Source organism: Podarcis erhardii, assembly GCF_964252035.2.
Source record: "Podarcis erhardii genome assembly, chromosome: 13".
Taxonomy (NCBI): Eukaryota; Metazoa; Chordata; class Lepidosauria; order Squamata; family Lacertidae; genus Podarcis; species Podarcis erhardii.
The window spans coordinates 8,499,343-8,515,819 of NC_138502.1; the positions used below are offsets into that span (position 1 = coordinate 8,499,343).

At 51.6% G+C, this 16,477-nt stretch overlaps 1 protein-coding gene across 1 annotated transcript; it reads right to left on the bottom strand.

The window, feature by feature from the left end:
* Positions 1–681: 681 nt before the first annotated feature.
* On the bottom strand, positions 682–16,443 carry TOX4 (TOX high mobility group box family member 4). Its single transcript, XM_081836203.1, has 9 exons — positions 15,856–16,443; positions 11,196–11,264; positions 10,245–10,487; positions 7,506–7,769; positions 6,100–6,378; positions 5,240–5,320; positions 3,208–3,903; positions 1,994–2,157; positions 682–1,058 (listed from the first exon to the last, which is right to left on the bottom strand). Exons 1-9 carry the CDS (start codon positions 15,859–15,861, stop codon positions 995–997), a joined length of 1,866 nt encoding a protein of 621 aa, XP_081692329.1. The 5' UTR covers positions 15,862–16,443; the 3' UTR covers positions 682–994.
* Between the last annotated feature and the right edge of the window lie 34 nt (positions 16,444–16,477).

The following is a 16,477-nucleotide window of genomic DNA, read 5'->3' on the forward strand; positions in this document are numbered from 1 at the left end:
CCTAGAGGCACTTGGTGATTGATAGGTAGAAGGCTGCAACTCCCTCGACCCTAACCCACCCATTATTCTGCCTGTATTCCTTGCTGTTGGGTCTTGGAAGCAGCTCACCAGCAAGGTGAAGCTTCTGGGCAGAGGAGAGGGGATGGGATGGGTAAGACCTTGCTCCTGGACTTTGGATTATCCCACTGAAAGGCTGCATGAGATGAGGGACCAGCCTCTTGCTCCTACCCTCTCCTCCCTTCAGGGCAGGGGGAAATTCCACACAAAGTGAAGATGAGCTCCTGCTGCTCCTTTCCCTCTCATGTGAAGCTGGCTGGTTGCTGTGGCTCTACGGTGCCGGATGCCAGTCACCGAGAGGAGGCAATGAACGGAGCGCAGCTCAGTGGGAATGAATGTGTTTTGCATGCAGAAGGTTCCAGATTTCAGGCACAGAAGGAGGCCCCTATGTGCTTCTGCAAGGAGCTGGAGTCTGAAGGTAGAGGGCTGTTGCACTTCTACGCTCGTGCCAAGCAAAACAAGACGCCCAGCTTTGGGGCAAGACACTGCCCACCCCTTTCCAATCCATTTGGTGGGAGGACGTTCCTAAATTGTAGAGACTTTCTATTTGCTCACCCACGGCGGAAGGACGGCTCCTATCTCTGCCCGCCGCCTCCTGCAAAACAGCACATAGCAGGCCCTGGCCAATATCCCTCTTCCAGCTTTAATTGGCTCCATCAACAGAAACATACCAAGGGATAGTGTATAGAAAAAAATAATAATAAAGGGGGAAGGGAGGAAGGGAAGTCCGCAGCACCCAACCGGGATGGCGTCTTCGCTTGTCGATGGTCTTCGACCGATGGCGCGAATCCTGCCCGCCCAGCCCCATCCCACAGTAGCATGGCGATTTGTGTTTTTTATGTTTTTGATCGTCCTTGGAAAAAAGTGTACGTAGGAACACGAAACTGTCGTTTCCCCAACCCCACCCCTGCTGCTTCCGCCGCAAAAGGGCCGGGGGTTATTTCACAAAGACAACGTTGTTGTTGGAATTGCGGGAGGCCAGCCAAGCTAGAAACACATCCCTGTGAATGAGAGAGAGAGAGAGAAGCAGAGGTTTAGTCAAGAGGCAGGAAGTATATGCAGCAGCAGTTCCTGCAGGTGCAAAGATCCTTACTCTAAAAACTTGCACAACAGGAGTGGGGAGCCAGCGAACCTCCAGTATCTTGCCTAGCACTGACTGGGAGATATATGTATTTAAAAATGCACTTTATTTCATGTCCCCCCCCCCCAAGAGCTGGCAGGGGCCCTCCTTTTTTCACAGCAACCTGTGCTTGGGTTCAGTCTCGGTCCACCCTCATAACCTGAGCTTGCCATTACAAAGAAGCGATGGCAGCAGTGTGTCTTGCTGTGCGCCATTTGCAGTGCATTGCTGAACTGGATGTTCAATAATGAAGATCTGGCGGATGCTTCTCCCTGATCTGACTGGCTTGCACATCTTCATTCCCTGCTCCCAAACCATGTGGCTTGGCTTTGCTGAGGCAGCTGAAACTATTTACTCTGTGTATTGAAGTAGGACTGGGGTGTGTGTGCGTGTGTGTTTGTATTGCTCCCTCATTTGTCTGCCAAGTGTCTAGTCCTCACAGAGGAAGAGGATAGACTGTACACCCTCTGTTATCAGACTTGAAAACCCATTGTTCAGCCCAGAGACTGAGGTCCAGCTCCAAGGGCCTTCTGGCGGTTCCCTCCCTGCGAGAAGTGGTTACAGGGAACCAGGCAGAGGGCCTTCTCGGTGGTGGCGCCCGCCCTGTGGAACGCCCTCCCATCAAATGTCAAGGAAAGGAACAACTATCTGACTTTTAGAAGACATCTGAAGGCAGCCCTGTTTAGGGAAGTTTTTTAATGTTTGATGTTTTATCGCTTTTTAAACATTCTGTTGGGAGTGCCCAGAGTGGCTGGGGAAACCCAGCCAGATGGGCGGGGTATTATTATTATTAGGCAGCCCTGGCTGCCCACCCACCTGCAATGTTTAACCACACACTCGTTGCTGCAATACTCGTTGTCCCATTCGCTGTTGGCCACCGGGGGGTTATCGCAGCCTGCGCGGACGCAGCGAGGGTGCGGGGACAAGGCCACAGGCGATTCGGACACTAGCTCCACGTGCATCGGTGTCGGAGACTCCACCTGGGGTGGGGGAGAAAAAACTAAAGTAACTATGTGCCTTGTTGGATTTTGTCAGTCGTGCGCCTGGGGCAAGTAAACCTCGATTCCAAGCAACCAGGAGAGAAACATACATTGCAAAGAGTCTCGTTTTCCTCCCCCTTCTGTGCTATTGTTCTCAGGCCAATGTGAGAATGGGATGCAGGACTCAGACGGGCCCTTGGCCTGATCCAGCAGCCAGGCTCTTTGCGTGTGTGTGTGTGTGTGTGTGTGTGTGTGTGTAGGCTCACTTGCACCCTGGTCCAGTTCCGAGGACCTTCTGGAGGTTCCCTCACTGAGATAAATGAAGTTACAGGGAACAAGGCAGAGGGCCTTCTCGGTGGTGGCACCTGCCCCGTGGGACATCCTCCCATCAGTTGTCAGAGATAAACAATCATACGACTTTGAGAAGATAAATAAATCTAATTAAATTAAATTAAATTGAGACGTTTCCTCCTATAATTAATAAGTCCGTAAGTCCCATGAAGTAAAAACAAATTAAGACCCAGAAACTCGATTATAAGAGTTTCTGGCACGCATACATATTTATGTATGTAACCACGGCTGCTCCGATGTTATTGTCCCAGAGATGGAAAGAAGATAAAAGCCCCTACCAGAGAAGAATGGCAGATCAAGTTGCTGGATTATGCCAAAATCGCTAAAACGACTGAGAATCAGAAATCGGGAAGGCCAAAATTTTAATAAGGAATAGGGAAAATTAATTATTTCTCTAAAAAAACATTGTAACCAATCAAAATCATTAGTAGGGTCGGAATAACACTTGTAGTTTAATGGTGACCTTTGGACATAACGGAGAGATAAAAGATTTGGATGATTATAAAAGATGCAGCAAGAAACGATGAACAATAGGACCCACAAAGGGGAGGAGGGAAGTCCAGGAGATTCTCTGGAATCTCGTTTCTGTGTTGTATGTTGGATATGGACTGTAAAACTTTAATCTGAAAAACCAAATAAATAAAAGTTTCCTACATGCAAGCAAGCAAGCACCCGCCCACCCGGCTCAGCGCTCCTCACCTCCGGCACCACGTCTACGGGCTCTGGGGAAGCTTGGAGTTCGGCGCTGGGCCTCTCGGGGCTGCCTTCTTCCGTCCGCAGGGCGATGGGCTGGATCTGCAGGGCGGGTGGGGGCAGGATCTTGATCTGCAAGGGCGGCGGCGGCTGCTGCAGGTTGAGGCGCACTTTCTGCTGCAGGGGCGGCTGCTGCATGGCCTGCAGGGGGGGCGGCTGCTGCAGGATGGCAACCGGCTGGGCCGGCGGCTGTTGGGGCATCTGCTGCAGGGGCGGGGGCTGGAGCCGTGGCAAGTGCATGGAAGTGGCCGCCGCCGCTGCCGCCAGCACCGAGCGGGTGACGATCTGGGTGGTGCCCGTGCCGGCCTGCAGCTGCCCCAGCTGGATGCCGCGCGATGTGACCATGGTGGCGGGGATGACCGTCACCACGCCGCCCTGCGAGGTGACGGCCAGGGAGGACGGCAGCATCTGCTTGGGGATAATGATCTTGGTGATGCTGGTCTGGCCCCCCGCCTGGGGCCCGCCCCCCGAGGTCACCACCACGGTGGGCTGCGTCGAGACGACGGTCGGGGCAGGAGGGGGGCTCTCCAGGGCCGGCGGGGTGGGCGGCATCGGCGCCGGGGGGGAGGCGGACTCCACGGCGGGGGCTGGCTGCTCGGAAGGCGAGGAGATGGGGTCCAGTTCCACCGTTTCTACAACCGTCTGCGGAGTGGAGGGGAAGAGAAGAGTCAGGAAGCTGGGGGGAAAACAATCTAGGGGGGCTTTTGGGGTCGCAATGCAGGCGGCGACTGGTCAAGCTTCCAAAAGAAAAGAAAAGAGAAGTCAAGGAAGGGGAAAGGGGAAGGCACAGAAAGCTCCATTATTGGGGGCAGCTGATCTTCTGCTTCCCATTCTGCCCCCGAAGAAGCGTCACAAAAAGGTCCCTTCCCAAGGGAAGAAGAAGAGTTTGGATTTGATATCCCAAAGGATTCTCAAAGGATTCTCAAAGTGGCTAACATTCTCCTTTTCCTTCCTCCCCCACAACAAACACTCTGTGAGGTGAGTGGGGCTGAGAGAAGTGTGACTGGCCCAAGGTCACCCAGCAGCTGCATGTGAAGGAGCGGAGGCGCGAACCCAGTTCCCCAGATTACGAGACTACTGCTCTTAACCACTACAACACACTGGGAGGGAGGAAATAGCTGCTCCTGACCCGATCCAGTTAAGAGAAGGGTGGGCAAGCCAGGAGTGTTGTGTTTTCTCCTCTACTTCTCCGCAGGCACCTAAGAAGTGGTCTCTAGTTGCACTACCGATTGGGCCGCCAGAGGAGATGCACATCAGCAGCAGACCCATGCAGGAAGTCCCACCTTCGATGCTTGGCGTCTCCAGGGAACAGGTGACAGGAACATAGGAACTGGCCACACCCACTGGTCCATGTAGCTTAGTTTCCCCCAAACTTTGGTCTCCAGTTGTTTGGGGAATACCATTCCCATCATCTTTGACCACTGGTCTTGCTAGCTAGGGATGATAGGAGCTGTAGTTCAAAAACAGCTGGAGACCAAGTCTGGGAAACACTGAGCTAGCTCACTACTTTCTATGCTGGGTAGCAGTGGCTTTCCAGGGATTCGGGGCAGGAATCTTTTCCCAGCCCTGCCTGGAGATGCTGAGAATTGCACCTGAAACATTCTGTATTCAGAGCAGATGCTCTCCCACTGAGCGACGGCCCTTTAAGCGATGGGACAGAAGATCCCTCTCCTTTTTTCAGCCTGGAAAGCCACTGCAGGACAGTTCTGGGCGGAAGGACAGGCTTTTCTAGCCTTTGCTATCCTGGTACCTTAAATTTGGAGAACAACTCCCATCAGACAGCATGGCTGGGGCTGATGGGAGTTGTAGTCCAAAGGAATCCAAAGGCACCAGGTTGGCAAAGGCTGTTCTGTCTGGAAGAAGGGTAGTTTTGTAGGTTTCTTGCTGTGTCCATTGAGGCAGGAGAGGAGAGAGCAGGACAGCTTCACACCCCTGCAGTCCTGGGAATGGCAGAGGCAAGGAGGCTCATCTCTCTTACCTGGCACTCCTGGTTGTCACGGTAGGCCGCCAGCGCTTTCAGGTACTCCTTCTTTGCTGCCTCCGTTTTCCGCTTGTACACCTGGCAGGGAGAGAGGAAGGAAGGCTGTGGCAGAGGCTCCCTGTTTAACCCACCCTGCTTTGCCGCACCCCTCTGACGCACCCCAAATTGTTAGGGAAAGCAGAACTACAGACTGCAGCGAGGACAGGCAAACCACAGACATTGCTTAGCAGAAAGCCTGCGAAGATTAACTAGAGGATCATCTAGTCCAACCCCCTGCAATGTAGAAATATGCAGCCGTTCCATACGGGGATCGAACCTGCAACCTCGGCATTATCAGCACCATGCTCTAACCAACTGAGCTATCCTGACTGATCATTCCATTCCTTCAAAAGAAGCATGTGATCAACCGAATAAAACGTCTTGCAATTACTCATGCGTATTGTTGCATTAATTTTTTAAAAAAATGGAAGAAGAGGAATTCCTACGGGGAAGACTTTTCAAAGATGAACGCTGCAGTTTGCATTCTCTTTATAAAAAAGTGATCTCTTTAGAAACACAAAGTTGGAGAGGACCTTGGAGGTCTCTATGCAATGCAAAATCTACAACAACAGGGGTGAGCAAACCTGTGCGGCTGTCAGATGCTACTGGCTGGGGCCACAATCCAAAGCAGCTCCCCCTCCCTCTGTAAGGGCAACGCTGCACGTTCACGATCTCCCCAATGTTTCTGCTTTGCTCCTTTGCAGCTATAGCCTCCTCCTCAACCCCTCAGCAATGCTGTCTCCCCCCCAAAAAAACGCCCTCCCCAGCCCCTCCCACTTCACCCTCCCTCCCTGCTGCCCAACCCCCTTGGCACGCACTTGCTTCTGCTCCTCCCCCAAGCTGTCCCACATCGAGGCGACAATCTTGGAGACCTCGCCGAAAGTGGCTTTGGGGTTCTGCCCCTTGATGGCCGCCTGCGTGTCGCGGAAGAAGAGAGCATAGGCCGAAACGGGCTTCTGGGGCTCGTTGGGGTCTTTTTTCTTCTTCTGCTTCTTGGCCGGCTTCTGCTTCTTCCCCACGTCCACCGCCACCACGGGTGCTACGACCGGCGCAGGGGCCGCCAGGGCCATCACCGCCGGCTTGGCGACGGAAACTTGCTGCAAGGACAGAGAGGGAGAGGGTCGGAAACGGGCTCCACGGGGCAGAGGGCACGGCGGTGGCAGCAGCAGCTAGGGGGGATTCGCCCATGGGGGGGGGCAGGTAGAGAACCAATTCCGCTTTGCTCAGTGCATAATCCCAAACCGTTCCCCCCACCCGGATCTCATCAAGGATGATAAGGAATAGACGGAAAAGGCAGGCAGGCAAACGGCAGCTAAGCTGGTCTGGCAGCATTCAAAGCAATTGAAAGGAAATGGCCTAACCACAGCGCAGGAGAGGAAGTGGGCCACTTTCGCATGAAACAACGGGCGTTTGAAAGAAAAAATGGAATGGAGAGGCCCTCGCTTTTAAAATGGATGGGGAAACCTGCAGTCATCCAGAGGTTGCCGGACGACAACTGCCAGCCCAGCCCACTCTCTTTCTCTCACCATTGAGGCTGCAGGGAGTTGGAGCCTAGCCGCACTGGGAAGGTCCTGGGTTAAGCACAGCAAGATGTCCTGGGCAATAGCCCCCAAACCAAAATAGCCGAGAGCCTGCATGGGGCAACAGGTGGATTGAATTCACCACCTGCTCACCTGACCCAGACGGTCATGGAAGCATAGAATTTTGGAGCTGAAAATGACCCTAAACACATCCATGACAGATGGCCATCCAATTTCTGCTTAAAATTGGAAATGGAATGGGGAAGGCTGACTTATTGTGTTTGTTTTTTAATCTTGCCCTCCTCCAAAGAAGTTCAGGGCAATGTACATGCTCCCCTCCCCTCTCCTTTTATCTTGGCAACCCCCCTGTGAAGTAGGACAGGGTAGTGACAGATCAAAGATCACCTGGTGAGTCTCATGGCAGGGGATCTGGACCTCGTGCCATCCCAGTCTGACACCCTAGCCCCAAAGTGGGAAACTTTTCTCCTTTTTTTGTAGCCTGAGGCAACATGCCCTGGTGGAGGAACCTTCCAGGGGCCACATATCAGTGATGGGTGGGCAGGGCCAGAGGCAAAGCAAGCAGAGCAATGGCGCTCATGTTCCATCCATGCAAAATCAAGAGGATTCTGCACATGCGCAAACCGACTCTGGACACCAGCCGTTCAGGCTGGGATACCCCTGAATGCCGTCAAGCCAAGACTCACCCGCCGGATCTCTTCCGTCTCTTCCTCGTGCATGGAACTGGTGGGCGAGGGGGTGGGCGAGAGCCGCTCCTCGGGCGACTGGGCTGCAGGCGGCAGGATGGCGCTGCCCCCCAGGCTGAGGCCCAGCTGCGAACTGAGCTCCGACTGGTCAATGGTGGTCAGCTGGCCATGCCCCATCAAACCGGAGCTGATGTCCGCCATGGGCACATCGATGGTGACGGGCGGGTTGGCACTGTATTGCGTCCCCATGGGGTGGTCCAAATCCTGCAGAGGGAGAATTCAGGGTCGTGTCAATGGTTATAGAAAGGCAGAAATCTGTGCAACGGTCTGGGCCTCCGGTAAGAAAGATGCCCAACAGCTCCTGTCCCTTCCGATTTGGGAAAAAACCAAACAGTAGCAACCTAAGAAGTGTTTCCTGGAAAAGGCCAATGGCCTAACTAGTCCAGCATCCTGTTCTCACAGCGGCTAACCAGAAACAAGATCCCTCTCTCCTCCTGCGGCATTACTGTCTCTGGCCATGGAAGCAGAGCATAGCAGCCACTGATAGCCTTCTCCTGAAAGGAGTTCCTTGCATTGTGTATCCTCCCGTTTCACTTGGGCTGAAGTGTAGAGAGCAGCGCACGTCTCGGCCAAAGCCCTCTGCGCTTGTCAGAGGGTTTGGGGGAGAACCAGGAGCTTATCTTGTTTGCTGATAACAGCAGCACACCAGACTCCTGCCATTTCCTGCTGTGCAAGGAAGACGCTGGTGAAAGAAGGAAATTCGACCCCTCAGCAAACGACCCTGACCAGCCTGAATCTGTTTATTATTGGAGCCTAATTGCTTACATGTTTTTAAATGGGTGCGTGAATTAATAGAATGTTTAACTGCACAATGGAGCTGACTAAAAAGCCCCAAGCAAATGGGGTTTGGCGACGGGACGCAGAAGGCAAAATTGGCTCCTGTTCAGGATTTCAGCTAGCTGTGGTATCTTCTAGGATGCTCTCATTTGGGAGAAGCCCAAGGTTGGCAAAAGTACAATATATATATATATATATATATATATATATATATATATATATATATAGAACATACAACTCTCAAGCATGCACAGACCCCGGCCAAAAACAAAGGAAGGCTGAGAATGTTCCTCAGTGGCCACAGAATGCTGCATGTCAATAGGAACAGAAAACCGGAAAACTGGGAAGTGGGGGAAGAGTGAAATGCCGTGCTTGGAAGGAATGGCTGGCTGGAAACTGGAATAGGAGCACTCCCACTAAGAGGAAGAATACACTGCAACATTTTGTTGCAGGTCCCACTTATAAATACTCCTCCTCCTCCTGTCTGTCTCTGGTGTCTTTTTGGTGCTTAGCAACTTTCTGTTGAGCCAGGCCATTGGCCCATCTAGCTCAGTATCATCAACACTGATTGGCAGCAGCTCTCTAGGGTTGCTGGCAAGTCATCTTTCCCAGCCCTACCGGGAAATGCCGGGGATTGAACCTGGGACCTTTCTGCATGCAAGGCAGATGATCTTCAACTGAGCTACAGCTCCACTGAAGGCCCTCCTTTTTTTAGCAAGTCTTTTAAGTGTGATCTGTATCTAAGCCTGCATCTGTACTGGATGTAAACTTGTTTTTACAAATCGAAGTATTTTTTAAAAAATTGTTAGAATCATTTTATATATATATATATATATATACGACATATGAAATCGGGCAGTTGCTTTTGCCACTGTTGCAGTGGTGCCTCGCAAGACAAAAATAATTCGTTCCCCGAGTCTCTTTGTCTTGCGGTTTTTTCGTCTTGTGAAGCATCCCTATTAGTGTTTAGCGGATTAGCGCTATTAGCGGCTTAGCGGCTATTAGCGGCTAAGCGGCTATTAGCGGCTTAGAAAAAGGGGGGGAAAGGGAAAAAACTCGCAAGACTCGCAAGACGTTTTAGTCTTGCAAAGCAAGCCCATAGGGAAATTCATCTTGCGAAGCGCCTCGAAAAACGGAAAACCCTTTCGTCTAGCGGGTTTTTCGTCTTGCAAGGCATTCGTCTTGCGGGGCACCACTGTATTTTCATTGCGAAATTGCTCAGACATTTTTTGGGAAGCAACTGAAGAATGGAACACGGAGCCAGTGTGGTGTTGTGGATAGATTGTCAGGCTAAGATCCAGGAGAGACCAGGGTTCAAATCCTCGACTTGGCCATGAAACTCACTGGGTGACCTTGGGCCAGTCACTGCCTTGCACTCTATCCTACCTCGCAGGGCTGTTGTGGAGAGAACCATGCACGCCACCTTGGGCTCCTTGGAGGGAAAGGGGGGCCGCGAAGGCAACAAACTAACAAACTGAGGACTTCTAAACAGAATCATGTAACGTGGAGATTGGCAACTAGCTGAAGTGAATCGCAACACTGACAGAAGCCGCCCCTCTCTCACACACCAATGTTTGCTGCAGCCAGAATGGCACAAAGATGATTTCTGGAATCGTGTTGGGGGAAACAGCTTGGACGCTTCTGGCATTTTCCTCCCCACCTCCTGAAGCAAGCTCCACGAGAAGGTAGGGCAGTTCTCCTCCATGACAGCTAGGAATTGAACCAACTTGCCCTGGCCTGGAAGAATCCCTCAAGGGGATTCTCCACCAGGGGAGTCAGAGAATCTCCTCAAGGGGATTCTCCACCAGGGGAGTCAGAGAATCTCCTCAAGGGGATTCTCCACCAGGGGAGTCATATGAAGACTGCATGCGCTCTCAAAACTATGTAAGGCAGGGTACTCACCATGGCCAGCCCCCCGCTCAGCAGTCCCCCACCTTGCTCCATGAGACCAGGGCTGATGCCCACAGGTATGTCAAGCGCTTGCACCCCATACTGGGCAGAAAAAGTGGTGTCTGGGGCAGTCACAGGGTCACCCAGGTCCTCAAAGTGGCCAACCACGTCAGAAACGGCCAGGGAGGGGTCAGCGTCCAGCGTGATGGGCGGGATCTCGAACTCTTCATCCCCCAGGCTTGGCGTGTGGAAAGTCTGAGCAAAAGGGAGGCAGGAAAACAGAGAAAGAGAGACTTTGATGCAGATGTACAAACTTAGGAAAGGCAGACTACACTAGATCAGATGTTGTCCATCCAGCCCGGTATGGTCTATTCTGAGCCAAGAGGCCCTTTAGGGTCCCTGCTGGTGTAGCGGTTAGGGTGTCTGACTAGGACCTGGGAGACCCGAATTCAAATCCCCCACTTGGCTGTGAAGCTCGCTGGGTGACGTTGAGCCGGTCACCGCCTCTCAGCTTAATGTACCTCACAGGGTTGTTGTGGAGAGGGGGAAAGAGCCATATGTGCCAGGAAAGGTGGGATGTGAAAGCAAAAATAAATAATAAAAAGTGACGCTTATTTAACGATGCTTCCTAAGTTCTGATTTTCAGAACAAGGCGATTCTCAATTTACAAGCTTTTTAAGCTTCAAAGAGGAATACACAGAGCAAAAACTCTTGCCTCGGGTAAACACCAAAGCCTGCTCTCCCCCTTGTTTTCATTCTCCGGGGTCTCAGACAAGAGGACAGTTCCTTGAAACTGGAGGCACCAGGAATTGAACCAGGAGCCTTGTACACAACAAAGCATTTGGTCTGCTGCGAGCTGCAGGTGGCAACATCTCCCTGGTTCCTGCCATCCAGCACTTTCATTCCACGCTCTCCACCGCCAACTGCCCTGCACCCTCAGCCCCTGAAAGCAGCCAAACTCACCTCGGCCCCTGACAAAAAGGGGTGCGCTGTCCCGGTGATAGCCAGGTAATTCTCATTTCCTCCAGGGAACTTAGGGGGAGAAAGGAAAATATTAGCAAGCCTTTTATTTATTTTTCTTCCACCACAAATGCAGCCTCACCCCAAGTCCAATATAACCAGACAAATCCATGGTGTTGTGCCACTCACACTTTGGGAACTCGTAAAACCATCACTTGTGGCCTCCACCTCCGCAGTCTTAAAAAGCTCATTAGTCAGAAGTTGATACTGAATAGGAACGAAGGAAGCCACCTTAAAAGGAGTCATACCACTGGTCTATCTATCTCAGTACTGTCTACACCAGGGGTTGTCAACCTGGTCCCTGCCGCCCACTAGTGGGCATTTCAGAATTCTAGGTGGGAGGTAGGGGGTTCCACAGCACAAGCTGAATCCTCCTTCCATTGAGCACTGGTGGGCGCTAAGGAAATTTTACCATCAATAAAGATGCATTAGTGGGTGGTAGGTATAAAAAGGTTGACTACCCCTGGTCTGGGATGCGGGTGGCGCTGTGGGTTAAACAACAGAGCCTAGGGCTTGCCGATTAGAAGCTTGGCAGTTCGAATCCCCACGACAGGGTGAGCTCCCGTTGCTGGGTCCCTGTTCCTGCCAACCTAGCAGTTCAAAAGCACGCAGTGCAAGTATATAATTAGGTACCGCTCCGGCGGGAAGGTAAACAGCATTTCTGTGCGCTGCTCTGGTTCACCAGAAGCAGCTTAGTCATGCTGGCCACATGACCCGGAGTCTGCGGACAAATGCTGGCTTCCTCGGCCAGTAAAGTGAGATGAGCACCGCAACCCCAGAGTCGTCCGCAACTGGACCTAATGGTCAGGGGTCCCTTTACCTTTACCCCTGGTCTACACCGACTAGCAGCCGTTCTCCGTGGTTTCAGGCAGGAGTTTCTCCCAGCCCTACCTCAGGATAAGAACACGTAAGAGCCCTGCTGGATCAGACAAACAGCCCCTCTAGGCCAGCATCCTGTTCTCACAGTGGCCGACAAGATGCCTGCAGGAAACCCGCAAGCAGGACCCAAGCACAAGGGCCCTCTCCCCTCCTGTGGTTTTCAGCAACTGATATTCAGAAGCACTGATGCCTCCCATTGTGGCTAGTAACCTTCTCTCCCACGAATTTGTTCAACTCTCTTTCAAAAGTCGGTGGCCATCACTGCCTCCTGTGGCAGCAAGTTCCATAGTTTAATTACATGCTGTGTGAAGAAGTGCTGTCTTTTACCCAACATTCAGTTTTACTGAATGCCCACAAAACCCAGCCTTTGAGTTAAGTTAGGCTAAGAGACAGTATACTTGCCTAGGGTCACCTAATGCAGCTTTGTGGTTGAGAGGCAAAGGAATTTCAACCTGGACCTCCCTGGGCCTAGCCTTGCCACGCTACCACACCGAGAATAATGCTGTTTTAAAAGTCACCAGTGCAGTGTCATTCAACATCACAATATATCACCAGCTAAGCTTCACAATATATTGATATGCCAAGATGTCTGAAATAAGGATGAAGCTATGTAGAGGCACTAACTAGCTTCACGGTTTTCCTCACATTGTGATTTTTGCATAGCACACACAGACACACATCATGATTCACGATATAATGCCAGGTCAAAAATTATGAAACTGATTATTACAATACGGACATCAAACCAGTTCCGAATGATATATAGGTACATCAGCAAGTAGTGGGGGAATGAAAATGCCATCTATGGTGCCAAGGCTGTCCCCATGCTTTCACCCACTGGCCTCACCCAAGGTCCAAAGCAGAGAGTGTCACCAGCCCACAATTATTTTTTTTTTTTTAAAAAAAAACATTCAAACTACTGCTGAGCCTTTAGCAGGCATCAGCACACAAAAAGCTTTTCGCAGCACTGAGACCAGCATTTTCTCCTGCTAATGTCTGCAAATCGAGCAGCTGTTTAAGAAAGCACAGCAGCAGAGGCCAGTAATCTTACTGAAGCAGAAGCCAAGAAGCTTAACAGCCCAATCCATCACCCTACCCAACTGCTACGCTCTGAACCCCTGGTGCTCCAGCATCCCTCAAGAGTTGCTGCCAGTCAGAGTAGAAAACTAGATGGGCTTATCACTCGACTCAGTAAAAGGCAGCTTTGTATATTCATGTTCCCCATACCAAATCAATGAATGAATGAATGAAGGGAAGAGACACGGCTGAAAGGGACTCTAGCATTTTCAGAGTTCCCGCCCTCCTCTATGCAGAGGGCCAGACTGGGGTTTGTGTGCACAAGCATCAAAACTCACTGCTGAACATTCCTGCCCCAATGCTCCAGGTCCTGGATAACCATAATCTTAATGGGTGTGGGAGGAAGTATGCTGCAGTTGCCTAGCAACCGCACAAGGAGATCCTCAGCCTCTTCTCATGGCAAGGGCACAACATGTGGATTCCATGATTGTAATATCTGCTTAAACACAGAGGGCTGTGTGTTTGAGCCCCAGTGGAGCCACTATGATTTAAGCAGCCAGGACGGCTGAGGTGCCTACAAACTCACCATCTCCCCTGAGTTATGGGTTCAAATCCTATTCCTGACAAGTAACATTTGAACTGACTGCAGCTCAGAGACAGAGGAAACTGTTTCCTGGTAGAAGGTCCCAGGTTCAGTCCCCAGCATCTCCAGGTAGGGTTGGGATTGTTCCCTGCCTGAAACCTTGGAGACCGACTGCCAGTCAAGTGTGGGCAATGTTGAGCAAGATGAACCAGTGGTCTGACTCAGTATAAGACAGTTCCCTATGCTCTAACAGAGCAGAGAGTTGAAAAATAATAAAACACGGTGGAATTCCTATTCAGTGCTTCTGAATACACACATAGAGCCAAGCACAAATGTGAATTTAGAACTTCTTGAGCCTTCCTGCCACTTCAGACTCCCTGATTTACAGCCCCCTGAACACAGGTCCATATGTCATAAGCAGGTCTGTTGCAAGGACAACTACCTGTAGTCAATTTTAAGGTCAGGTAATCATTTCATGCAGAGGCACCTTGTAATAAGAAGCGTCAGTGAGCTAAATGAGTGGTACTTTGACCTTCATCCAAGCACATGCTTCAAGGCACTCCTTGGATGCAGGTAGTCCCAAGGTGCCCTGCCCAAGATGAACAATGACATCACTGCCTCACACAGTTTTGAAAGACTATAAAGGGCAACTGAGCATACTATGAGAGGAAACATCTACAGTCATCATGCAGCTCAACTGTATTCCAAGCAAACATGATCAGACCGGATACAACAAGGGGTAGGGCAGCCTTCACCAATTTGATTCCCTCAAGATGTTTTGGACTATACTCCCATCACTCCCAGCCGGCATGGCCAGGCTAGCTGGGGCTGATGGGAGTCGTAGTGCAAACCATCTGAAGGTAAATAGGTTGGCAAAGGCATGTGTAATTGGCACACAACTTCAGGTTCGTTAGAGCCCAGAGGTCATTGGATGCAACTGTCTGTTCCAGCCAAGCAGGGCACATCTGACACTCAAGCCACACCAATGGGAACAACAAATGTCAAAAGGATGATGTGCAAGTGGTTGAAAGTGTGCAACGCCAAAGTGCTCATGGAAGAATAACTTCAGATGGACCATACAGACCAAACTATAGGAGAACAGCTATATGCAAAATTAGTTCCTACCCAATCTATCCTGGGATGGGTAGATATTCTTTCCTGGAGAGATCAAGACTGAACAAATGACATTCAACTGATTTCCTCCCCCAAAACAAACTTATATGGACTCAAGTATATTCTGATAAACATTTTATTGCCATTTCGGGGGTATTTAAGATGTGTGCATGTGATGTGGAGAAGAGACAAAGAAGGAAGATCACAGGCTTTTAGAGAACAAATGCCATTTTTGTGCACATGTAAGGTAGGACAATCTGCAAAGAGCAACCCATACCACATTTATCCATGTTACTAGGAGTGAAGAACCCACAATGGGGGGTGGGAATCCACAGCTGGCATTAGTACAAGATGCAAGCTGAACTTATTCTACTCTAACCAAGCACAATCCAAGGCCTGAACTTTCACCTTTGTGCCCTGGAATGAACTCCATTAAATATTAACTTGCTTCCTGGTGGAACTCTCACCCCCACTTCCAAGGCATCCCCTTCCCCGCAAGGACATCTCCTTTCTCCCCACACCCTTCCTCAAACCTCCCCAATTGTGTCATATCTCTGGTGTGGGGTTCAACCCACAGGGGATGAGCCGGCCAGTGGCCATTAGCCAAAAGAGCTAGAGGGGTCCTCCACATCCACTCAAATGCCAAGAAGAGGCGAAAAGAGGGGCGGGTAAGAAGTTAGGAAGATGGACAAGCTAGGAGAGGCCAAGTTGGGCCCAAGGCAACTGCTGAACCCCGCACCCCTCCCCTCTTTTGCCTTCAGTTGGGCTCCATAAGGAAACGTTGGAAGGTACCAAACACACAATTGGGGGGGGGGGGAGATACACTGCACCCCCTGATAACCTCAGCCCCATCCCCTTCCCCTTCCTCCCCAGCCCCATATTATGCCCTTTCCCTCCACAGAGCCAATCCCACGGGGACCCTGTTTAAAAGGCAAGGGGGACCCACCGTCACCCACCCCACCCCCCAGCGTGGTTGTCCCAGGGTCCCTCCCGCCAGTTAGGCTCTCTTACCTCCATGGCCGCAGCCTCAGAGCCTCGCCGAAGAGAGGGGGAGACCCCGCCGCACTCTCCCCCTCCCCCCGTCTTTCTTCCCCAGCTCCTCAACCGGAACCGGAAAGCCCTTCCGCCCACCCGACCTCAGGCCAGGAACGCGCGTCACTTCCGCCCGGCCTTCCCTCCGCTGCTTTTTATTACTTCTCTGAGGGGAACTATTGGGGCAAATTTCCTTCCCACTCAGCCCCCCACGGTCGGACGGCCGCGGCTCTTTCTCTGAACACGCCCGCCTGAGCCGCTGAGGAGGAGAGGCTAGAGCCGAGTCGAGGGGGAGGCTAGAGCGTAGTGCGGGGCAGGAGGAAGGGCAGATGCTAGAGCGTCCCTACGCACACGTCGGGAGAGGGTAGTAGACCAGCGGATGTGACGTAAAACGGCCGGTTCGGCAAACCGCCTAACGGTTCGGGTTGTTCGTTTGTTTTTGCAGGAGGAGGAGGGGCTGTGACGTTAAACCTCCAGGATGCCTAGAGCGACGCAGGAAACGTGGCTCCGGCCAACGAGGGACGGGCCAGAGCGGCCGCGGAGAGGACCGATAGGCTCTGTAGCCACCGGCTTGCTGGAAAATGTGCCGGAAAAGGAAAAC